The sequence below is a fragment of the Aedes albopictus genome, chromosome 2 (genome assembly GCF_035046485.1).
Source record: "Aedes albopictus strain Foshan chromosome 2, AalbF5, whole genome shotgun sequence".
NCBI classification, from domain to species: Eukaryota; Metazoa; Arthropoda; class Insecta; order Diptera; family Culicidae; genus Aedes; species Aedes albopictus.
This window is the reverse complement of record NC_085137.1, coordinates 98,683,467-98,710,704: the sequence shown is the minus strand read 5'-3', so window position 1 is coordinate 98,710,704 and position 27,238 is coordinate 98,683,467. Positions and strand designations below refer to the sequence as shown.

General features: G+C 38.9%; 1 protein-coding gene across 1 annotated transcript; it reads right to left on the bottom strand.

The window, feature by feature from the left end:
* Window positions 1–1,794: 1,794 nt before the first annotated feature.
* Window positions 1,795–13,582, bottom strand: LOC115255015 (aldehyde dehydrogenase 1A1). The gene is made up of 2 exons (XM_029852720.2): window positions 12,596–13,582; window positions 1,795–2,610 (listed from the first exon to the last, which is right to left on the bottom strand). The coding sequence occupies exons 1-2, from the start codon at window positions 13,407–13,409 to the stop codon at window positions 1,958–1,960; spliced, it is 1,467 nt and encodes a 488-aa protein (XP_029708580.2). The 5' UTR covers window positions 13,410–13,582; the 3' UTR covers window positions 1,795–1,957.
* Window positions 13,583–27,238: the final 13,656 nt, after the last annotated feature.

Below are 27,238 nucleotides of genomic sequence, written 5' to 3'. Positions count from 1 at the left end.
CACCAGTCTTATAAACATTGTTGGTGCCGCTTTTAATTGCATTCATTATAGGTTAAAATTAAAGCAATATCCACAGAAGTAGAAAATTTTTCACAAAATTTGGTGATATAGAACAATTAGTAAAGGGTAGTAAGGTCGCCTAATTCCGTGGTAGGTCACCATTCACCGTGGTAGTAGGGACCCATTCACCGCACGGTGTCAAAATTTCGATTATTATCGAACTTTCATGTACCTCGGATTTTTCTTCATAGGATGTTAGAATTTCGGCTGTAATGTATAAATGCAAAATTTTAAAATATTCTATCGGGGAAAATTTGAGTTAGATGAGTTTTAGGGTATTTTCCATACTAAAAATCAATAATTATTATTTTAGCCCATAAAACTTCCCATACAAATGTATGGAAAAGTTTTCGCCGATGAAATATTTTCTAGTGTTCCGATTATGAATATATAGCCAAAATACTATTCATCTTCGAAGAAAAATTCGACGTACATGAATGTTCGATAATAATCGAAATTTTGACACCGTGTAACAATACATTAGTGTTGTATTGGTGAAATTGAAGGGAAATTGTCATATCATTCAATCATAATATGGAAATAATGAAAAAATATTCGAAGGCACACGGTGAATGGCGCCTTGACGGTAGCTATGCATAAGAAGCTTGATAAAAAATGAACTCAGGCATGGATGTTCAGCTAATATCATCCTGTATCTAAGCTACTGCTTGTAATTTTATATGCCCACGATGATATACTCTAGAGTGTCGTAACATGTCAATAATACTCACATTGTAATGTCATTTGGGAGCTATTTTGTCACAGATATCAAACCAGATAACCTGGAACAAAAAAGTTTATGTTTTTTACAGGATTTTTTTGTTATTGTTTTATCTAAGCAAAACCAAAAACTAGTATATTAAATCAAAAATCAACACACTCTTGTATAAAAAACACCTTAAAATATTACCATATCCTATATTTTCAAGAAGCTACCATACTTGTTTACCGTGAAGCTAATGCAATCAGTTTTTTTTTTCACCAGCAACAAGTTTGTGCTACCTTAGTTTACTTTTGATTCAACCAGCCAGCGGCGTTGAAATATCTCGTTGGTATCGCGAGTTTGCCAAAGAAGGCGTGCTATCTAATAATGCATGAAAAAAAAACACATCTCATCTAGATAGAAACGTGATGGCTCGCTGCCATCGACGAGGAGCAACTGAATGACACGCAAAGGCATTCGTAAACAAACTTTTGAAGCAACGACGACGACGAGAAGTGATGAAGCAACTTGGGTTGGGCGTAAATCATTATTCTAACGTCTCAGGTCAAGCAAAGAGCGATACTACTATAACGAAAAGGGTCATTATTATTCGGTTTGCTGTGTATCGCGCTTCGCTCGGGTTCCTTTCAGAACAGAACTCTTTGCGAAACGCATCATTGGTTGTATCTTTAGAATTGTCAGTACCGTAGGAAACCCTGATTTTGGTAACCCAAGAAACAACATCATTAAAGTATAAATAGTTGATGAATTCTGAAATTTAATCATTGCATGGCAATATAGAAATAATGATTGAGAAACTTTACATGAAATACAAGAACCTTCAGGAATGCCTTTTCTTGATTTTTTACGGAATTACAGCACTGTACAGTAACATATTCAAGTTGATGTATCACTGTCTCGGCAGCAGTTGGATGAACGAATGAATGCTTGCAATAAGACCAGATAACGAACCCATAACAACGGGACCATATAAGGGAATTCGGTTCATATCGCCTCCGCCTCGACAACTGTTGACTGTTAAGAGATAATTTATTCACACCAGTATACAATTGAAATTTATCACGTTTGTCCGCGATGACCTGCAGATATGACTCGATTGCATTACAAAACACTCCGTGCTCTGGATGCGATAACAAAGCACGAAGCCGGCTGTAGCACCAAAACCGTTAAGATCTAGACTTTAGAGGGCAGCTTGATGGACACGGTCTTCGTTTCCAGATACTCTTCGATGCCTTCTTTGCCCATCTCGCGTCCCACGCCAGATTGTTTGTAACCACCGAACGGGGCCTGATTAGATACAGCCAAATAGGTGTTTACCCAAACGGAACCGGCTTCGACGGCGTTGCTGAAGGTGAGGGCGTTATTCAGGTTCTTGGTTACAATGCCTGCCGCCAGACCGAAGCTGGTAGCGTTTGCACGTTCGATCGCTTCCTCTAGCGTCTTGAACTTGATGATGCTCTGAACCGGTCCGAATATTTCCTCCTTGGCGATGGTCATCTCGTCGGTAACGTTGGAGAAAACGGTCGGCTCAATGAAATAACCTTCATCGCCAACCTGAACACCACCGGTCTCCAGCTTGGCTCCTTCCTTCTTGCCCGTTTCGATGTAGCCGAGAATCTTCTTGAACTGCGTGTCATCGATCTGAGGGCCATGTTGGATGCCCTGGCTGAATGGATTGCCCACTTTGCGTCCCTTAGCCAGTTCGGTTGCCTTCTGCACGAATGCATCATAGATGCCCTCCTGCACGAAGGTACGAGTCGCCGCGATGCAGCACTGGCCCATGTTCTCGAAGACGCCGGTGTAGGCAATTTGGGCGGCCTCGTTCACTGAAATGAGATGAATAAATTTGTAAAAAAGTTGTAAAACAAGATTCTGGGAAGACTCTGACCGACGTTAATTATTTAGCATTTTTTTAATACATGAACGACAGGCAGCTGACTTTGTATCTGCATTCTTGTCAAGACACAACTCCTAAGCTTAATGTAACATAATCATATTAGCAACAAGAGTTCAGATCTTATAATTCGTTACCACGATATTGTCAAGAAGGGATCAGAGAGCGTCGATCATTCAGGAACAAACTTGGCTTCGTTCAAAAAAAAAAAAACGCTTCGCCATTTCAAGCACTGTTTCTAGAAGAAACTGATTGAGATAAAATCCGTGTTGTGTTAGTTTTTGCATACATTTCCTCAAATTTTAGTGAAATTTCTAACAAAAATCTGAAGTTAGCTCTGTTTGGTACCTAGCAGACTATAGAGAACATATATCATACATCAAACTTTGTAAAAATAAACTATGAAGTTCTGAACTGATTCCCGAGAATAACTCAAACTGAATTATTGCAGATATTTTTGAACGAAGTTTATGCTTAGCTCTCTGGCAAAGTTTGTGATGGTACACAGATAAAAATAATGAGATTTACACGTCATGTAAACTTCATTTTAGTCATGTAAACTTAATGTTATGATGGTTTACATGATATATCATGTAAATTTGTGTTATATGTCATGTAAACACTCAGAGTCATGTTGAATTACATGACATTTAATGTAAGTTTACATGATAACTTCTGTGATATCCCACGCTCCAATCATGTGCATCATATGTCACACAACTTATCAACGTCATCATATGTCACACAATTTTACATTCTTTTTTTGATCTGTGTATATTTGAAAAACTTATCAACGGAAATTATGCAATAAAAGCCCCATGTCAATTGATTAGGGTAAACGCTCCCTTAGTGGAGGTAGTATCAATAGTAATGGTAGTGGAAATTTAGCACTGTTTCGAAAAAAAGCACGTGATTGGTATATACTGGAATAACTTGTAATTAGAAGGCACGAAATGTTGCTAATTGACAAATTGAGAGATGAAATTTGTGAAAAAAATCGCGTTCTGGTGGGATGCGAACCCACAACTCCGTATTTGCTAGACCAGCGCTTTAACAAACTAAGCCACAGAACAAGAAATGATTCTGCGGAAAAGAAAGCCAAACTGACTCCGAAGCCGCACCGTGAACACACTCATATTTCACAAACTCATCTCTCTTTCGGCTTAGATGCCAATCCACAACACACCCCAAGTAACACAGAAAACTTCTTTGAAAATAATTTAAAAAACCCTAGTTAATCCACCTAGCGGTGTTGACGCCTTTCTCGTGCCTTCGGAAACCCATTTCAACAAAACTCAAGTGACATGTTGATGAATACAGTTACTTACCGATTTTGGCAACACGAGGTAAACTTTATGTTGCCAAAATCGGTAAAATAGTGATTTTACAACTTTAATGCGTTATTTTAACTTATATTATCAATATGGACTATTCATAAGTTATAAAACGCCCCCCTTAGGTGACGTTCATAAATTACGTCATGATTTAAAGAATTGTCGTTTTTGAAAACTTAATAAATTTATATATTTTTTAAAGAGGTAAAGCTAAAAACATGTATTCAAGATGATTTTTCGATAAAAAAAATTATGCCAAAAACGGGTGTTGCCAAAATCGGTAAGAAATTGTTGCCAAAATCGGTAAGAAACTGTACAGGTCGGACTCGATTATCCGGGTGTTCAATTATCCGGGGGCTCGATTATCCGGGGCTCGATTATCCGGCAAAAATGGCTCGATTATCCGGGGAAAAGATTGTTTATGCTTTGTTTACAAGATTTAAGATTATAATATGTCAAAAAATGTGATAAACATCAAAGACAACACCTGAAAATTGGATTTAACCTATTTGAAAATTGTTTTTATTTTTTTCACATTTTTCAGCTAAAATTTCATTTTCAAAAAACATGGTTATAATAACACCTGACGTTAAGTTTAGGCACTACAACGTCATGTATGTTAGCTTCTATGTTTAACGAACAGTTTTTGATTGAAGAACATCGAAAATAAAAGAAAAGAAGCATGGCTCGATTATCCGGGTGATTCGATTATCCGGGGTGAAATAATTTTGGAGTCACCCGGATAATCGAGTCCGACCTGTATAGCACTTTCATATGTTTAACAAAAATCCATTTTAAGGCACCAGAAATCATATCGTTTCAATGTCTTTTGATGTTTGAGCCTCAAAATCTTAAGAAAAAGCCGCTATCTTGAATTTTGAGCCGAAATCTTGGATTTTAGACCGCCATCTTGGATATTCCGGTCGCCATTTTTGGACATTCCGGACATCTTTCCCATACCAAATATATCCATATTGCATGGTTTTAGGGCCGAAAACTCCATTGAACAGCCGTCATCTTGAATTTTGAGCTGCCATCTTGGATATACTGGTCGTATGTTTCGGGGTCCAGACATCTTTCCCATCTCAACTATACCAATATTTCTTGGTTTTGGAGCCGAAAACTCCATAAAATAGGCGTAATCATAAATTTGGAGCCGTCATTTTGGATTTTAGACCGCCATCTTGAAGATTTTGGTCGTCAGGTTTGAACTCCGGATGTCCTCTCCATACCAAATATACCCTACACATATTGCATGATTTTGGGGCCTTAAACTCCATCAAACAACCGCCATTTTGAATTTTGAACCGCCATCTTGGATATTCTGGTCGCCATGTTTGGACTCCAAACATCTTCCCCATTCCAAATATACCCATGTTGCATGGGTTTAGGGCCTTAAACTCCATTAAACAACCGCCATCTTGAATGTTGAGCCGCCATTTTGGATTTTAGACTGCCATTTTGGATATTCTGACCGCTATTTATGAACTCCGCACATCTTTCTCATACCAAATATACCCATATTGCACGGTTTTAGGGCATAAAACTCCATTAAATAGCCGCCATTTTGGATATTAGACCGCCATCTTGGACATTCTGACTGCCATTTTTGGACTCCGGACATCTACTCCATACCAAATATACCCATATTGCATAATTTTAGGGTCATAAACTACTTTAAATAGCCGCCATCTTGAATTTGGAGCCGCCATCTTGGACATTCTGGTCTTCATTTTCACCCATATTTAATTGATTTAAGACCTAAAACTCCATTTAATAGCAGCCATCCTGAATATTCAGCCGCCAACTTGGATATTCTGGTCTCCATTTTTAAACTCCCGACATCTTTCTCATACCAAATATACCCATATTGCATGGTTTTAGGGCCTAAAGCTACATTAAATGGTCGCCATCTTGGATTCTAGATCGCCATCTTGGATATTCTGGTCGCCATCTTGAATATTGGGCCGATATTGGGGATTTTCTGGTCTCCAGTATTGATTTCCGCTTAAAATTCGTCAACTATGCTAAAGGTTACAAAAATCGGCACAGTTTGATTTGTCGCATGATGGGGCTTGGTTCAGTTTTATACAGGGGATGGCCAGAATGTTTGGGATAGGCAACTTTTTTTCTCCCACAAAAAAATTCAACATGCTGTAACTTTTCATAGAGGGCATCAAAAAATCTCAAATTTTGACTGTTTGTCAACCTACTATATGTGCATCATTGGTACAAATTTGGGCTCGATTGATTAATATTTCGCAAAGTTAGAACCGTTCGGGTAAAACACTGTTATTTAGACAACTAATTTTTGAACTGTTATATCTCGGAAACCAGTGAACCGAATTGATTAAATTTTATAACGTTCATCAACAATATATTGATACTTAATACGCGAATTAAGTTATACCGGGTTGAATTTTTTACCCATATAGAGGAAAATAAGTCAAATTAACAATATCACACAAAAATTACTAAATGTGTTCTTCCTTCAATCTAAATCGGCTCTAATATATCTGATTAGAGATAACTTGAGAACAGAAGTGGAAAATCTTTGGATATCAGCACTAAAATTTATTGACATTGATGTAATATAATTACATTTTTTCGAAAAAAATCCAAAAAGTGTCAATCCATGATAACTTTTTTCAACGTTTAAAAAGTACCTATGTTTTAATAGTTTGTGAAGCTTTAACATATTGTTAGTGACGTTCAAAATTTCATTCAATTCGGTTCACTGGTTTCCGAGATATTGCAGCTCAAAAATGAGGTGTCTAAATAATAGTGTTTTACCCGAACGGTTCTAACTTTGCGAAATATTATTCAATCGAGCCCAAATTTGTACCAATGATGCACATATAGTAGGTTGACAAACAGTCAAAATTTGAGATTTTTTGATGCACTCTATGAAGAGTTATAACATGTTGAACTTTTTTGTGAGAGAAAAAAAGTTGCCTATCCCAAACATTTTGGCCATCCCCTGTATATGACCAGTTCCACCGGTGCTGGTCCAGATCACTAAAATGGCCATAATTCCGGAACGCCTTGACCGATCCGGACCATTTTCAATGGCCAACAATGCGGTAAAATTCCGGTTCGATTCGTGCTATAATCCGTAAAATCGGTCAATGGGAAGTGCCTTAAAAGTGAGTGACCTTTTTTGTACACAGACATACATACACACATACACACATACGCACATACACACATACAGACATCATCGCAATTCATCGTGACTAGACCCTCCGAGCCTTCTATCGAAAATACGATTTTTGAGTGAACATATAGCCTTTCAATACACTTTGGTGTACGAGAGAGGCAAAAAGATGTTTTAATACAGTACTTTAATCGTAGCTGTACCCATCTTATGTTAAAATCAGGTTTAAACTATGTTTGGCATTAACAAGCCACTGAAAAATCTTACATACCAGCAAATCTTGTAAAGTTCCAGGCAATATGTGTCATTGGGCTCGTAAATGGTATTTTTAATTGATCCATCATACTTAATTACCCTTCCGTAACTCGCGCGGTTGGCTACCATCTCCAGCGCGACGCCAAAGCTGAATATAAAAAGCAAGATTTGTGCAAAATACAACAGCGTGATCGCTCGAGGGTTAATGACAATAATTCAGTTTTGTGTTCAGGATTTATCAAAAAAAATGTTTTTCCTCCTTTGCACCTAAATTATTATTATCTTTATTAACGAGATTTTCAGCCCAGGGCTGGTTCATCTCGGTGCACCTAAATGAAGTGGTGAGTCCCATAGGAGGGTTATGAGGCAAACATTTTTTACATTTTTCGAAAAACGATTTTTATTACATTTGTAGGGACCTTGGTACGTCAAGAAACGCAGTGAACAAGACAAAGGTTGCTGGAAACAGTTAATAAAATATACTTTAGGAAGTGTTTTTTTAAGCAAATTTTCGCCAAAACGGGAATTAAAATTCATTTCGTTACTCAAATTGATGGAGTGACAACCCTTCCATTTTTGTTCATTGTAAGCTTATTTGAACTGTTGCAACTCGAAAGTTTCTTCAAAATCTCCCCAAAATTAAATATTTTTGAAAAGAGGAATGGTCTAAATTACTATTTTTTAAAACTCTGGCATCTTTCGAAAGCTGAGAATTAAACTACAATACTTATAATAAAAGTTGTTCAAGTCTTCCGAACTAAAAAGTTATCTCCAGATTTGTACTTTTAATATTTGAAAATGGAACCTCTATCTTTTCTTTTTACAACAATTGACAAAAATTGAGCGGTTTGTAGAAACGTAACTCAAACTAACACAATCAATCAAACAGTTAGTTTGAGCAACTAAATCTGTTTTCGTTACTAGAAGCACCTCCAAATCATTATTTTAAGGCAATTTATATTTTTACAATATTAACAATATTGAGGGCTTTTAAATTTTGAACACCTTGATAAATCGGAAAATTCTAGTAGCACTGAAACGACATTTTTCTAATTCCTAAACACATCACTGACAATATTCATAACAGGGATACCATATGTACAGATTGTTGAGCTTCCATACAGATTACGTTTTATACGAAATACAGATTTTTGAGCAAGAGGGGCCATTTTATTTTTGCATGGAATACAAATTTTTAAAAAGAGTGATAAAAATTGATTATTTTTTTCAATCAATCATCTGGCATCCCTGATTTATTACAATATCACGAGGGCCATAAATAAGAAAATAGAAAACACATTCCTGACGTTTCGGCCTAGGGATTTTGCGTTTTTCAAGGGTCGTAGTGTCTACAGTCTATCGATCCTTGAAAAAGGCCAAATCCCTCGGTCGAAACGTCGGGAATTTTGATAAAAATCGTTCTTGATTCGAAGACTGCGAAAGCCATCCCCCTTCCCATCAAGTTTCCAGTCGTTAAACCCTATAAGACAATAAAGTATCGTAAAAGATAATATCTACAAAAGTCAATACTTTTTTGAAATAATCCAGCGGAATTTATAAAAGAAAAAAGAAACTATTCGAAATTGCTGTCAATGAAATTAAGGATTTTTTTGTATGGATTTTTTCAGTTATTTATTGTCAGAAGACCTGAAGAAATTGGTGGTAGTTTTTTAACTTTCTGGTTAATGTTCGGTAAAGTTTCTAGAAAAAATGGCAGAATTGTTATCTTTGGTAAACATAGAATAGGTTCTTATGTTTAGGTAATACTCGTGAAATTCCTAGAAGTTATTTTGATAGATCTTCTAAAGGAATAGTTATAAGGAGAAAACTCTTCGTGAAATTCCAGGAAAAAACGTGGCACAATAGAATAATTTATTTTTGTTGAACCATGAAACTAAAAAAGTGAAGTTACATTTTGTACTAGCTCTAGTAGAGTTTCTAGTAAAATTCCTGGAAAGTCTAAAAAAATCAAACACAAACCCAAGAGAAAGTTAAAGAATATATAAATGTGGTGGCATAGCAGACTTATTTGAACATTAGGTTATCTACGATTTTCTTACTCCGACGTTTCAGTCCTAGTTTGGGACCTTCCTCCGGGGATCTATAGTTTTATTAATAATTTATATATGGACAATTAATTGTTTTACAATAGACAAATAAAGTTTAACAAAACAATTTTACTTAAATTTTGGTGGAGCAAATTAACATTTATTTACAAGGAATTGTTCGCTATTGTCCTAAAACTACCAGACAGGCTAAAATGTCGTGTTTTCCCCTTTCAAACATTTGCAGAATCCTTTTTTGTTACATGTTATTATATTTCAAATTGTCGGAGTCGTAAAATTGTCTACTCACTTGTCTTGTCTAGCGAATAAGGGTTGTGAGTTCAAATCTCACCTGAGCTGTGGATTTTTTCCCAGTTTAACCAATACAGGGGATAGACAAAATGATCGGGACATGCGAAATTTTCACTTTTAAAAAAAATGTCCATCTAGCTGTAACTTTTCGAAAAGTGCATCAAATATTCCCAAATTTATCAACTAGTTGTGTATCAGTGGTCCAAATTTGGGAAAGATCGGGCCATTTTCCACGAAGTTATAAAGATTCTTGGAAAAGGTAAAATTATCCGACAGCCAACTTTGAGCTGTTATATCTCCGAATTCAATGAACCGAATACAATGAAATTTTGACCATTTATGACTTATATAATGAGCTATAAAAAACCGTTGACATAACTTAAAATTCTTAACACGGAATAAAATTATAACAATTAGATTATTTTTCTAATAAAACACCAAATTATCCAAAACTACAACACACGGTGTCAAAATTTTGATTATTATTGAACTTTCATGTACCTCGGATTTTTCTTCATAGAATGTTAGAATTTTGGCTATAATGTATAAATGCAAAATTTGAAAATATTCTATCGGGGAAAATTTGAGTTAGGTGAGTTTTTGGCTATTTTCCATACTAAAAATCAATAACTACTATTTTAGTCCAAAAAACGTCCCATACAAAATGTATGGAAAAATTTTCGCCGATGAAATATTTTCTAGTAGTCCGATTATGACTATATAGCCCAAAACCTAATCATTTTCGAAGAAAAATCCGAGGTACATGAATGTTCGATAATAATCGAAATTTTGACACCGTGCAACATCGTATCAAAATTCAAGAAGCAAATAATAGTTCATTTAATTCCCCTCTAATTGACTTATATATAAATGTGTTTGGAAGGAAAGTAACAACATATCTGCCAACAAATTGAAAAAGTAATGGAATACATATTAAAAATAGACCAATTTGCTAAAAAATCATGAAAATAATGAAATCGCCATAACTTCTTCTCTTGTAAAAAAAATCCAATTTAAGTCAAATGTTTTTAAGAGTTCATTATATAAGTCCTAATTGATCAAAATTTCATTGCAATCGATCCATTAAATCCGGAGATATAATAGCTCAAAGTTGGCTATCGGATAATTTTACCTTTTTCAAGAATCTTTATAACTTCGTGGAAAATGGCCCGATCTTTCCCAAATTTGGACCACTGATACACAACTAGGGTGCCTGTACCAATTATGACACTACCTAAGGAAAACTATTTGTACAAAAAATAACGAGAAGACCAACGAATGTGATCAATATGTTAAAAGATAGCTTAGTTTCCACACTTTACAGGAAAAATATTGAAACGGAGCCAAAACTACTTTTAGTATTTTTTGCAGCGTGTGCCAATGATAGGAACCCTGTACCAGTTATGGCTACATTTTCTAACTTCGGTTCCTTTTCGCACTATTTGCATGCATTTCTTATGGGATTAGCCATAATTGGTACATTATGGCGAAAAAGGGTGCAAGTAAGCCGAAATTTTAAGGAAAATAATTTATTTCTACCATAATTTGAGCAAAATGTTTAAACTTCACATCAATGTAACCATCTTTTGTGATCGTGATCCGTTGTTCACAAAATTTTTCTTTTTTATTTACATCGTTAAATAATGAAAATCAGCTATGGAAAAAAATTGGTACTAAAGCCATAATTGGTACACTTACCCTAGTTGATGAACTTACAGTAAAAATTTGAGAATATTCGATGCACTTTTTGAAAAGTTGCAGCTAGTTGAACATTTTTTGAAAAGTGAAAATTTTGCCTGTCCCGATCATTTAGTCTATCTCCTGTAGTTTACTCATCTGTACATATGTGCGTTGAGTTATTTGAAAATCATAATTGACAACACAGATTGGTATTACCGAAAAATTTTACTTTGAGTGAGTCGGCTACTCACTGTTTTAGGGGGTACTGAACGGTTAATGGTATCTTGTGTTGTCTAATACCCCGGACAGACATGTGATACGAATGTGATTCCTGTGCAACGATACGCAGTGTCAAGAAAATTCTAACAAGGCATGCTTAAACGGAGAGAATTATCGTTGTGGCACTTATTTCAAGCGAAATTATACAGTGATTCCTGTATCACATGTGTGTCATAAGTACAAGTAGTGGGAGTATTTGGTTTTTCTTTAGCACTGTTTCACTGTTTGGTGTGGACGAGTCTAATATTTTCCTATTTCTAAGCTGGTTCTTGGTTTTGATTTTGTTTCTGTCTTTGTTTCGTGTTTAGAAAACTATTGATGTTCGTTCATAAATCAAACATCTGCAAAATACTTTGCATTAATTCAAACATTGAAAATCACATACACACTTAGAAAAAAACACCGTCTTCGGTAATGTTTTACCGAAATCTCAACCTTTAAGTTTGTTTTATAGGAAAAAATCGGTAAAGGTAGCAACGTTAACCGAACTTCGTTAGAGTTTGACAGATAAACGATAACATTTTACCGAAAATTGATATTTTTACGAAATTTCGTTAAAAATTCGTAACAAAACGTTCAGTAGTTGAGATGTCGGTAAAATACCGATCGCGACTAGCTGTGTTTTGGTTTTATCGCTGTTCCTATTTCATCATCATTCAGGAGCAAACTACCGAGTTTTGAATTATATTCGCATTATTTAGCATGAATTAGCCATGTTAATCGAATATTTATTCACACATGCATTGTCATTGCCAAACGTTTCCCAATATGCTTGTTCAGCAAACCAGACATCCACACTCTTATCATCCACAGGTTTTATTACTACCAATCGACAAAACAATAAACAAAACTCACCATCCACGTCGTCGCAAATCACCAGCGGGCTCTTACCACCCAACTCCAGCGAAACCTTCTTCAGATTACTCGCCGCTCCGGCCATCACAGTTTTGCCCACCTCCACCGAACCGGTAAAAGCAACCTTCCGAATGTCCGGATGCATTGTAACGGCACTGCCAGCCGTTGGTCCATATCCAGGCACCACATTGACTACACCGGGAGGAAAACCAGCTTCCTTCACCAGTGAGCACATGTACAAAGCAGTGAGCGGGGTCTGTTCAGCCGGTTTCATAACGATTGTGCAACCAGCGGCCAGAGCGGGACCCCACTTCCAGGCGAGCATCAGCAGCGGATAGTTCCATGGGATGATCTGGCCAACCACTCCGAATGGTTCCTTGCGGGTGTAGGTCAGATGTGGTCCATCCGAAGGCACGGTCTCGCCACAAACCTTGTCCGTCCACCCGGCGTAGTACCGCAGACAGTTCATCGAACCGTACACGTCATACACGGCACTCATGTACGGTTTGCCATTGTCCAACGACTCCAAACTGGCAATCTGGTGCAGATCACGCTCCATCAATTCGGCTAGCTTGTAGATCAGCTTTCCGCGGGCCGAGGCATCCATCTGGCGCCACTTGGAGCTGCGCTGGAAGGCGGCCTTGGCAGCCTGGACGGCCAGGTCCACATCGGCCTTGTCGCCCTCGGCAACGTCCACAATCTTCTTGCCCGTCGACGGGTTCACCGTGGGAAATACTTTACCACTCACTGCGTCCACAAACTCATTATTGATGAAGAGCTGCGTGTACTTAATGTCTGGGTTTGAATTAGCCATTGTGAGTTGATTTGGTTTTTCTTCCGAACGAGAACACAGCACCGAAATAAACGTCTAACTGCTTTGGAGTGATTCCCAAAACTGTCTGCTAAAGCCACGCACACGCCGCGGTACCAGTTGTTGACCGGCTGGCTGCCACTAGATTAAATACCTTCGCGTGTTGTTGCTTTGGAGCGCGCGCCTTTATTGGTGTGCAGTGCCTATATTTATATGGGCTTTGCCGTGTTGTGTGCTTCTGTTTCTGACTGTTTATCAATGATCGCGCTCTTCGTTCTCGATGGCGTGGCTCGGCGTTAGCTGTTTACGCGGCTCGCGGCGTGATACCCAACTTCGTATACAGTGGAGAAGCGCAGATTTCGAGACGAAACATTCGGGTGTGTTGGACGAGACACATGTCGTCTGATTTTTTTTTCTTTTTTCGGATGTACTTTTTGTTTGGAACGAATGGATTATTTCTGAAATAGCTACTGCGCTCCGTTCGTTTGCTTGGTGTTCGTTTAGCTTAAGTGATAAGAATAAAAATGAATATTGAGATAATGAGGAGTTTTTAACATTGTGCAATTATCCAGTGACATGCATTTTTCAACTTTTTTGTCATAAAGAAGATATTACTTCAGACAGCAGCTAGAGTGGTGGTTGTGGAGAAGTTGCAAATTTTGGACTATTTCCACTGAAAAGTCAGTTGAATTCATTTTTGAAAGATATAATATGCTTCAATAATGAATATTATTGTTATTATTTATCTTTATCCTTATTTATCCTGTTGTAGTTATTTTCTTCCCAAGCAGTACCTGCAACATCATCTTAAATAGTTTAATTAAGATCTTAAATGTTAATTTAAAACTCTCTGCCAGTATAGGCACCAACCACGTTGCAACGCACAGTGTGGTTCAACATCCAGATTTACTAGATGTATTACTTACTTTCAGTCCTAAGCACCCACGGTGGTGCAGCGGGCCGAATCGAAAGATCTCCATCCCGGGCGATTGCCCGCCATCGCTTTGACCTATGGCCAGGTCAAATATCTGTCGACTTGCTGGATTTCGTTGTTGAGGCTGCGCCATGAGTCACTGGGTCTGGCTCTGCTGCGATTTCCTAATGGGGTTCAATCTAACGCTTGCTTGCAGATTTCGTTTCCGTCCCTGCGTAGAACGTGGCCGATCCACCTCCACTTTCGCTCCCGAATTTCTGTCGCTATCGGCTTTTGATGACGTCGAGGATGGAGCTCCACGTTGGAGATCCAATTGCCACGCCACCATGCACGAATTATGTACCGCAGACATCTATTGATGAAGACCCGCAGCCGTTGAGTGTTTTCCGTTGATACTCATCAAGTTTCACTGGCGTACAGCAGTACAGATTTCACGTTGGAGTTGAAAATTTGGATTTTGGCGCGTCGACTAATATGATTGTGTTTTGAACTCGCAAAAGCAGCCCTCGCCTTCTTGATCCGCGGGTCTAAGTCGATCTAGGTGCCACCACCAGCCGCCATTTGGCTACCAAGACATTGGAAGCTTTGAACATTCTCCACTGATTGCTCAGCTACCGTAGAGCTGGAAGGGTTGACCGTGTGGGTTGAGAGCGTCGTTGATCTAAGAGAGCAACGTCATCATCTAGTTCGAAGTCATTTAGATGCTCAATGCCCAAGTAAAGTCAAATAGACTGAAAGAAGGTCTTGGAACCATCATAAAACAAAAATAATAGATATGGCTTTATTACGGTTCACAAGACCAGGGATGGAAAATGTCGCAAAATTTCATGAAAAAAATTTCATGACATTTTTTTATTTACACCACTTTTGGTGTAAATTTCTGGTCGTACGCATCACCAGTCCATAACGCTGATTAGATATGAATAATCGATGATGTCGCCGATTAAAATTTTCGACTAAGTGCAGAGAAATGAGCAAATAACGAAAAGACATTTGTGCGGTGCACAATGTGGGCAGATCCGGTCGGGGAACGGAACCAAAGAAGGGCAGCCGAAATTTGCCACTGGCCAACACCAACAGGCCAGGAAAGTTCAGTTGAACCCGTGTGCAAGTCGGTTCGGTATCCACAACAGGTAACCGGAAAGCTCTGATCGTGGAGCGGACGATGGGGCACTGAAAATTCCTTGTTGGTGCTCCAGCAACGACTGTTCGGTTGGCACCTTCTGGAGTATTAGTCTGTCCGTGTGCAGTCAAACCGGTATCCACAATCGATTACCACTGGTGGGGTCGAGTTGTGGAGCGGTCCGAAGGAACAGCGTTAATGCTCGGAATTTGATCGGTTGAGCGGTGGACTGTATCTCGAGGTAGCAGCAGCGATCAGCCGCTTCGCTTCGGCAGCGGAGGCAGGAATGATGGCTTGTTGGTGGGAATGAAAAACTCCGGGTGACTTCGTTTCTCGATGACGTTTAGTCGATGACGTGTAAAATAAAACTGATGCGCTCTGCGCTATATGACTTATTGCGAATCTTTTCTGAAATCCGCATACTGGCCAATAACTTGTGCGCAGACAGCCCATGCGCCGAGTTGTGCGTCATACAAAATGTAAATAAACAAGTGTCAAAATGGTTCGCGCCAAGAGTTCTTTCTCTCTTAGGGTTCAGATCCATTTTTTGTCTAAAACATTGAAATTCTTTATGTCTGGAAGTAATGTACAACAAAGATATGTATTATTGACGGTAACAACGCTTTTACTTCATTCAACCACTGATTAATAGTGATTTGGCTAGTGAAAAACTTGGCGCATAGGCAGTCGGCGCGCAAATTGCGCGCTGGTGTGTGCATTTGAGTTAATCGTCGCAAAGTGCCCAACACACATTAGGGGCATCTGGGGTAATACGCACTGTCGAGGCAAAACGCACCCCCTTTGTTTTTCAGGGATTATCGGTTTTAGAGCTTTGAAACCTTATCAGTCTAATAGAACGTCTTAATAAATGAGCATCTGGAAAATTTTACATATCTGCGTTACGTAGTTAGTAAGAAAAATGAATGAAATTGAAAAGCACGATTCTGATGTAATTTTCCCGATCGTTTGTCGAATGATTTGATGGTGAAAACCGACCAAACATCTAATGCTGTTGTGTTTATTCAGTTCATTGAGGGCAATGCTAAGCAGAGGAAAAATAACTTAAACAGTAATCTACGTAAATTATATGTTTTAAACTATTTTATTTTTTGCTATTGATTGGGGCAATATGCACTCCATTGGTTGGGGCAAAACGCACCTATAGAAAACAAGCTGTAATAATATCTATGAGTGCTCTGTAAGTAATCGCAAACAAAATTGAGCTATTGTTTGTCTTAAACCTTATAAAACATGCATTTTGTCTAAGAAGTAAAAAGATTTCTAAACTCGACGGTGCATCTTGCCTCAATGTTGTGGTGCGTCTTGCCCCTTTGTTTGAGTGCATCCTGCCCCATTGTTGTAGTGCATTTTACCCCGAGCAAGGGTGCATACTGCCCCGCATAAACATACGAAGCCGTAATGTTAGTCTTTACAAAAAACGTTATTTTCAAGAGCTGAACTGTATTAAGGCTGAAATTTTGTTTGGTTTCTCTTAGAATGAAAGTATATGCAATGAAGGCATGCATTAAACCAATAAATTATTGCCTTTTTATATGCATTTGGACGCATCTTCCTTAAGTGGTGCGTATTACCCCAGAATCCCCTACACCCTGGCGCGCAACCTAGAGGTCGAAGAGAAACTTGTCTAAATGCTAAAAATTCTCGAGAAGCTCAATACTTATATATTACAAAATACAGTGATGTGTGACAGTAACTACTACAAAACAGGCTCCTCCCCTTTCAGTGGGAATGACAAGATAAAACAAAAACACCATAAAATGACTGGTCTGGAGAACCAAAGAAGCTTCTAGAAGGGTTTTTACTTTTCTTAAGACTAAGTAGGGAAAGGTATTGGCAAACTAATCATTTAAAAGACAAATTACAATGAATGGGGGAACATGGGTCAAATGGGAAGGGGAATGATGGTTCCTTGGGCATTAACATATAGAGTGGGTCATACAAAACAAAAAATTAGTCAAAAAACAAACAATACAAAAAAAAAACGTTCGGAACCGAACAACATTTTTATGACATTTCCCATCCCTGCACAAGACTAATTGGTTATCTTCTTCATGAAACGACCCGGGATATCTTGAAACGTCCTGGATCGCTCATGAAGCTCCATTATAACCTCTGAAACACCCCTGTAACTCTCTATTTGTAACGCAAGAAAACAAATACCGTCGTGCGAAGTGTCATTGTGCCAAAGTGTGGTGATATTGGGCCACTATTCCGCATGTTTAGAGTACGACGTGAATGCATATTGTGTGCTAAAATACTAGAAAACATAATTCTAAGATACTTTGCATCTACCATCGGAGTCTGTGACTTATATTGAATCCGTGGGATCGATGGACCAAGGTCACCCCAAACGACGGTAGTTGAAAAGTCAATATCAGCCGGGGCCCGTGGCATAGTGGTCTCACGTTCTCTTCATAAGCTGATGGTCATGGGTTCGATCCCAGCCCTGGCACTTGCAATTTTTCGTCAGTTGCTCTCATTCCCGAGCGCGGCTGACACCTGACCCTCTTCAGAGCAAATGCTTTAACGGCCCCGGAAACTTTGATTTCGGCTAACGACAACTCATAAATGGAGCCCCAGTCGGACTGGAAAAGGAACAAGAGTCACACATCAACATCCTAGTGCTCATCATTCTACCATGTACAGGGTAGAAAAGTGACAGCAGCGCAAAGGCAACCAGTTCGATATAGTAAAATAAGAATAAAGGGCGAACATGATGAAATTGCCACACAGAAAATATTGTATAACTTTTGATTGCGTTCGTCAAAATAGCTAATTTTTTGATCATGAATAGTATATTATGTGTAGCTAATACTATAAAATTTTCATTAAAATCGATTAAGTATTGGCGCATATATTGTCGATATCATAAAATGAGATTTTAGAAAATTTGTGCACCCATTTAAAAAAATTACTTAGGCTATAACTTTTTTGTTACCTTTGAAACGTTTGAAAATTTCACTCGATATTCTTAACATAGTATCAATTAAGTGGTAAAAATTTGATCGAAATCGGTTCAGTACTTTTTCTAGTAAATATCCAAAGCTCAAATCGCTTCAAGGTAAATTTTAGGTACTTTTTGACCATTTTTAGTTCCGCGTGCACTATTTGGACTGTAGAACTGGTAACACTGTCCCTATTTTTATAAAACTTTGACAGTGTAAAATTGTTGTGTTAAACTGTTTACAGTGAAAATTTCAGCCATTTTTGTTGAGTACATTCAAAGTAAGAGCAGTTTGCATTTCACTATACCAAAAACCACATCTGCTTATTGTGACATAGTGCGACATATATGGCTATAACTTTTTAACGGTATGATCAAATTGAATGAAATTTTGACAAACTACTTCTGCATACATACTTTACGTACATAAAAATTTTCATTGAAATCGGTTCAGTATTTTTGGCGCCAGCGTTGAAACGGCAAAAAAGTGATATTTTCCAAAATGTTTGTTTGCACAAGATTCTCGAGTGGCAATTTCCTTGTTTCAACGATATCTCCGCCAATACTCAACCGATTTTAATGAAAATTTTATGGTATTAGCTACACATAATATACTATTCATGGTGAAAAAAATTGCTATTTTGGTGAACGCAATCAAAAATAATACAATATTTTCTGTTTGGCAATTTCATCGTGTTCGCCCTTTAGAAGACATTTGGGCGATGTACAAATTGTAACTGTAACTGCCAATTGGAATCACTCTCGCAGTGCTGTAAATTACGTTAAGCGGTTGAAGAATATAAGAAAAATGAAGAAATAAACGAAGAAATCCACGGACCCCTTGAAAAATATGGGAATTATGTTAGAAAAAATCGCAAAAGGAGTCTCGCAGAGTGTCCTGTATGTATATTTGAAAGAATCCTGGGTGAGATCTCTGAAAGCATGCTGAATCGCAAGAAAAAAAAAATGTGAAATTCTCGGGAACAACGGATCCCGGAAATATTCCCTAAAGAAATCTTGGGAGGAATGCCAGGGAGAATCTCGGACAGAATCCCAAGTAGATAAACCCATGAAGTAATTCCGAAAGGAGTCTCTGTAAAATTATATATCTCTAGAGAAATCTCTAAAGATCTTGCGGGAGCAATCCCTGAAACAATCCCTGAAATAATAGTTAAGGCAGGCATCCCGAAGGACCCAAGTAACAATTCCATTGCTGATTAGTTTTGTTTGATGTTTATAAGGGGTTTATTTCTGAAATATTTAAAACTTACGGTTTTATGACTACTTTTATGAAACAATTGATGAAATGTTCTATGGTATACTTGAAGATATCCATAAAGCCAGATTTGAAGAGTACACAAAACTCTCCGATATGTGAACCTACTGGCATTCATTATTACTACAATAAAACTGTTCAAAATCTCAACAGATGGCGATCTGTTCGATTAGTAACGACATTTGTTGGTGGAAAAGCAGAAACTATGACACTGCTAGGTTTACTGCGGTCATCATAAAAGTAAACTTGCTTTCGTTTTATTTTCGCTAATTATGGTCGTCGCCATATTGAAGAATCAGATACGTGAATGGAAAATAGTTTATTTTGCTCAAACTAGCAACGAGTTGAAAGTTTGCCGTCATTTCCATAGCATGCTCACACAAATAAACTCTCTCATCAGAATTTTCTTGTAATTCGAGATAGTTTGACTAAATTACCAAATTGGTTTATTTCAATCGAAGACGATAATATTCACTATTTCCGAAGCGCATTAATTTTATGTTTCTACAACTCCAAAATTCACGGTAAAATTGAATGGGCATCAGCAGAGAAGAGAAAGCCGTCTGCGGAGTCAGAAATTGATAAATATTTCATGCTGTTGGTCGCGACACCTAGCGGTTGAAATCACACTTTTTACACGGAAAATTTCAGCCGTTTTGACACGAAAGAGCAAAGTATTTCGGAGGCAGGTAGACCAGCTCAAAAACTGATTCGCAAAAAGATTGTGTTTAACTAGAATGTATTTTGGGGACACTTTTCGTGTGGTCGGTTTGTTCTGAGATGCCATTCTCTTCTCTGGCATCAGCCTAGCAACACAATAACTACAAAAATATTACTTTAAAATGATCGGTTTTTACTTGCGAATAATATCTCTTCCTGAACTTTACGTTCCATTGATGAAGCTTCTCTGTTTCTTGAGCTGTCATAATTTTTGTTGAAAAAAAACAGCAACAATCATCATTACCTCTTTTCGACTATGGAGAAATTTTCAACTAGGTTTTAAAACAGTTTTATTACTACTCTTTATACGGTTTGCAAAACCTCTCCGAGAGTGGTCTACTTAGCCGGATGATGCTCTTAATGAGGTTTTGATGTATGAATCAGTTCTGCAAGTTTTATTAAATTGATCATGGAAACCTCTTATAGAGTCGCACAAAACTTAAAATGTTACTTGGGGAGTACTGGAACAATTTATTTTAAGAAACTAGGGAAACATTAATGGAGAAGTTGCCGAATAAATTAGTGAAGAAATTCGTGAAAGAATTCAGGAGAAATCCACATAGGAATCCAAAAATAACTTTTGGGAGGAATTTTTGAAAAAATGCCAAAAAATCCCGAGAGAAATCAGATTCATGTGAAAATTAAAATAGCATCAAACGTGGAGCGGACCTGGTGTGGTGGTTAGAACACTTGACTATCACGCCGAGGACCTGAGATCGAATCCCATTCCCGACATACTCACAAAATGTAGGTTCTTCTTTCGGAAGGGAAGTAAAACGTGGGTCCCGAGATGAACTAGCCTAGGGTTAAAAATCTCGTTAATACAGACAAAAAAATAGCATCAAACGTATTATTTCCCGATTTTCCTTATCAATTTATGTTTATACATATTTGGAAATTAAAACAATACGAATCGATCCTGTTTGATTCGATTCGATGAGAACACTTATGCCGTTTTTCTTTATTATCCAGTTCCAACCTGGGTTGTAACTGGATCAGATCACAGTTTCCGACTTCGGTTTCGCTTGTACTAAAGTTTGTTTGACATTGTTTGTTTACACATTTTCCGCCAATCCACTTCCAACCCAGGTTAAAAAAGAAAAACGGCATTACAAACATTATGATTGCAAGAAAGTCGCCATTCTTGTTCTCTTTCTTTGCTCAGTAGCCTAAAAAATACAACATTTAATTGGTACCAAAGTCACGTCTAAGACAGCATAATATGACCACCTTTGGCTTTGGCAATCACAAGACCCGAACCCGAAAAAATACAAACCAAACAGAAAGGATGCAGCAGGATTTGTCTGCTAATTTTCGACCCCTCTCCACGTGGACCACCAGGTCGCGTTTGGCGCATAGCCGTATAATGAGTCACGCTGCGGAGGCAAGATTGGATTTCTGTTTGATCCCGCTCCGTCTGTTCCAAGTTCCAAGTGGTGAAGGTGAGTCTGTTGCGACAAGAATTTCAATTAGATACGAGTTGATTCCGAGGCTTTGATGTTGGTCTCCCGTTGTTGTTGTGGAGTGAAACGAGCGACCTCTAGGATCAGCTCATGAATTTGTTGCAAAACATGGCATCAAAAGTGGAAAACTTTCAACAAATCGTCCCCATCACCATAAATCATAACGGTAATTGAAACCATGTCGACAGGCTTGAATCAACACGTCCGGCCAATAAATCTGCACTCGGAGCGGCCGGAGAGCAATCGCGGAAAATGTTTTGCCAGCCTGACCACACGTCAGCTCCGCGGTGCTATCGAAAGCTGCTGGTGTGTAATGGTGAAAATTGACCTATTATGAAAATTCATAACACTTCCAGCGTGCAGCAGTGCAATCAGGTCTGACTTGGGCAGCCCAGTAAGGGCTGGAATAGCATTCCAGCGATCTACGCCGTCATAATTCACTGCAGCTATGGGGACGTCAAGGAGTGGACAAAAAGGAAGGACTCTGACCAGCAGCTCGGTAATGGCGTAGTCAGCGCAGTAAGCCAGTCTAAAACCACTGCCGCCGATTGGCGGCCACCCGGCAGCACACAGTCAGCGGTAGATGGCTACAGATTTATGACTTACATTTGCTACCAAAAACCGTTCGTTACTTTTGATTTATAGGTGGTTGATGGCCGATGACAGGCAGTTAGTGGTGGAAATGGTGAATCGATCTCAGCTGCCGGAAGTTGAATTTGTGGTTTTAAAATATTGTATATTATTCAATTTAAGCATCAATCAATCATACTGTCCAGTTAGTCCTGTGGCCATGAAACAGTTGATCCGATGACGGTAGGTTGAACTATAAAATCGTTCAATCGTGAAAATAGATAAAGAGCCATTCAAAAATGATGTCCATTACTTAGTTGTGAGATGAGCAGGGATTTGAGTGTAAGAAAGTGTGTTATCTATTTTAATAATGTGTTCCGCACAAGTTCATATAACTCTTATATGATTAAATATAGTACAGAGTTACATAAGCGTATGTGAAATAAACCTACATACCTACCTTATCTTGCTGGCTACAAACTTTATTCCAACGCCGAGCGTATAGTAGATCACCATCTTCGTACGTCTTGGCGATGTTTCTCCATTTTTCCCGAACGCATAGGGATTGCAGATCTTCTTCAACCGCGTGCAACCAGCGCGTTCGTGGCCGCTCACGAAGTTGTCGACCTCTACCTGGTTCCCCGATGAATATTGTTTTCGCTACTTTTTCTTCCAACATTCGCACTACAAGTCAAGCCCAATGAAGTCTGCCGTTTTTATTCGTTTCACAATTTTCGCATCTTTGTACACTTGGTACAACATGTGATTCATGCATCTGCACCATACTCCATTTTCTTGTTTCCCACCGAGAATTGTCCGCAGCACTTTTCGCTCAGTTAGCCTAGTGGTTAAGACTATAGATCGCCAATCCGGAGACGGCGGGTTCGATTCCCGTTCCGGTCGGGAAATTTTTCTCGACTCCCTGGGCATAGTGTATCATTGTACTTGCCTTACAATATACAAATTCATGCAAAGGCAGGCAAAGAAAACCCTTCAATTAATAACTTTGAAAGTGCTCAAAAAACAGTAAGTTGAAGCGAGGCAGGCCAACTCCAAGTGGGGACGTCGAGCCACAAAGAAGAAGAATAATTTTTTGCTCAAAAACTCGGAAAGACTTTCGGTCTACCTCCTTCAATGACCACGCCTCGTAACCATAGCGGGCAAGAGGAAGAATCAGCGTCTTATAGAAAGCAAATTTCATTTGCGCTTGCAAGTTACGGGACATAAGCTGGTTACGCAATCGGTTAGAGGGCCTATTCGCAGCTGCAATACGCCTTTTCACTTCACGGGAAACGTCTTTGTTACATGTCACAAGTGTTCCAAGACAAACAGATTTTTCAACAACTTCGAAGACATCCTCATCAATCATTACCTCAGCGCTAACATCACTAGGTCTTCCTCTGTCGCTACCCGCAATCATGTACATCGTCTTGGTAGAGTTAATCGTCAAGCCTCTCCTCGCTGTCTCTCTCTTCGGAGGAGCCTAAGCTTTCTCCACTGCCCTACGATCGATGCCGATGAGATCAATATCGTCCGCAAAGCCGAGGACCATGTGCGACCATGTGATGATAGTGCCATTTCTCTGCACTGTCCATATTCGCATAGCTGCCGTAAGCGCCACTGTTGTTTTCAACACACTTTTAAAATCTCAATAATGAATGATGCAAAATTTAAGATTTGTTTTCGCGTTGACATCCAACTAGTGATTAGATCTTGTGCTCTATTGAATAAAACCTGCCACAATTACCCAAGTATCATACAAGTCACAAATCAGTTGTGGAACTTAGATTGTTACGGGCAAACGGGTGCTCCCGGAAGCTTTGCCATGCCTATTAGGATTGCATGATGCATGACTGGTGCATGCGAATGCCACTGAAGCCGAGCGAAACGATAACGTAGATTGACTATCACACATTAACCCTCTTCTCAGGAATGGAAATAATATAGAGTAAAAAAATATAATTTGGACATGTATATAATTTGGACATGCACGGCGATGTATGCCTTGTTCCGGAGAGCTATTAAAAGTAGATATACTTCTCAATATCGATTAGGCTGATACAAATTATATTTTGACTTTTTGTCTCCCCCCACCCTTCAAAAATTTTTGGCTGGATTTTGCATTTTGAGGGGGCAGATAAAAAAATATTTATCAAAATTTCGGGTCTTGCTCAAAATTCCTTAACAAATCCGATGAGTTTTAAATTTTTTTCAAATTAAATGCTTTATTATTTTTACCCTCCCCCCCCCTCCCCCCTCGATCAGTCAAAGAGTGGTACGACAAAAAGTGAAATAAATATTTGTAACGGCCTTATTGGATAAAATAGACCCTATTCTGATGAATTACGTTGAAAATACGCTTAATTAAGAATTTACTTCAAAATTATCGAAAATGTAAATTATTTCACTAAAACCCCTCAAATGCACAGGTATGCAAGACGACATACACTTCATAGTCACTCACCTCAAAATGGTTAAGAGTGTTGGTTACTTTGCAAAATAATCAATTGCTTTCTAAGAAAACTAGGGGACGATTTTTCCAACGTTGTCCTCAGCCTATCCAAAATACATGAATTACCATATATGTTTTTATGATATATAATATGTTTGGAAGATCCAGAGGAAGCTTTAGAAAAATGACTTATAATTTAACGTATGATGTTGCATTATTATTATTTCAGATAAGCATTATGAATGAACAATGCATCGTACATCCAATCTCTTCCCAGGAATCAGAAAAAATAAAATAAAATATCAAAATAGTTTTGGCCAAAAGACAAATTAATGTCGAGCCTATATATTTGGCTGAAATTATTGCTACCATGGTTGGAATGTGTCAACAACGACAAAAATACAAATTTGTTATGAATACCATTTTTGCTTTTTCTCCATCATACAAATATGTAAACAAAACCATTTACGATTTCCGCGATTGAGATTCGACTATTAAAAGTGCAGTAACAATCATATGCGACTGTAAAAATGAATATACGATTTCTACGATTTCATTCACCTCGTATACGACGCAAGTGTGACGCAAACGATCAATATACAACATTGTTAAAGTTGTATACGATTTCACCGATTTTTATCATACCTTTAGGTAGCAAGCTCGATTTAGCAGATTCATATACGATGTGAAGCGACGATTTCCACGATTCAAAGAAATCATATATACAATGCTAGCGAACTTGCCGCTTGACACTAAGAATGTATGTTTTTTCACGATTCTATCCGATTCTGTGCGATCCTACCGATAGTATCTCGCACCTTATATGATCGGAGACGACTATATGAAACAAAATCGCAATTGAAATTTAATTTGGCATGAAATGCGATTTTGCGCAATCACTGTCAACAAATATACATATTGTATACTGATTCAATATATGAAAATATACGATTTTTCCCAGACAATGATTTACGATATGTGGTTGGCTGGGACTCCGATATACACAAGCTGCGGCAAGCAAACCTGGATTAGTGGGTTGGTGTCAAGCCCTGCGAGCCAGCCGTAAAAGACTAGCACCGGAAAATCAACAAGAGAGAATGCGAACCGATACCAATGGCGACGACCACAGCGACGAAAAGGGACATGCGATTGGAAGCTCGGTATGTGGAACTGCAGATCTCTCAACTTCATCTGGAGCACCCGCATACTCGCCGATATACTGATGGACCGCGGGTTCGGAATCGTAGCGCTGCAGGAGGTGTGTTGGACAGGATCTATGGTGCAAACGTTTAGAGGTAATCATACCATCTACCAGAGTTGCGGCAGCATACGCGAGCTAGGAACAGCTTTTATCGTGTGATGGGTGATATGCAGAGGCGCGTGATCGGTTGGTGGCCGATCGACGAAAGAATGTGCAGGTTAAGGATCAAGGGCCGATTCTTCAACTTCAGCATAATAAACGTGCACAGCCCACACTCCAGAAGTACTGATAATGATAAAGACGTATTTTGCGCGCAGCTCGAAAGCGAGTATGATCGCTGCTCAAGCCACGACGTCAAGATCATCATAGGAGATTTAAACGCTCAGGTAGGCCAGGAGGAATTCAGACCGACGAAGTTCAGCGCCCACCAGCAGACGAACGAATACGGCCTACACCTCATTGATTTCGGCGTCTCAAAAATATGGCCATACGTAGCACCTTTTCCCAACACAGCCTCCCTTATCGTTACACCTGGAGATCACCACAGCAGAAGGAAACTCAAATCGACCACGTTCTGACTTCTGGCGGCACTTCTCCAACATTATCGACGCCACTATCTGGTGATGGTCAAACTGCGGCCAAAACTCTCCGTCATCAACAATGTACGGTACCGGCGACCGCCACGGTACAACCTAGACCGACTGAAGCAATCGGATATCGCCTCAGCATACGCGCAGAATCTCGAGGCCACGTTGCCAGACGAGGGCGAGCTGGATGAGGCCCCTCTAGAGGACTGCTGGAGTACAGTGAAAGCAGCCATCAACGACGCAGCCGAGAACACCATCGGGTACGTGGAACGAAATCGACGGAACGAATGGTTCGACAAAGAGTGCAGAACGGTTCTGGAGGAGAAGAACGCAGCGAGGGCGGTAATGCTGCAGCAAGGGACTCGACAGAACGTGGAACGTTATAAAAAGAAGCGGAAACAGCAGACCCGCCTTTTTCGGGAGAAAAAGCGCTGCCTGGAAGAAGCGGAGTGTGAAGATATGGAACTGCTGTGCCGTTTCCAAGAAACACGGATGTTCTATCAGAAGCTCAACGCGTCCCGCAACGGCTTCGTGCCGCGAG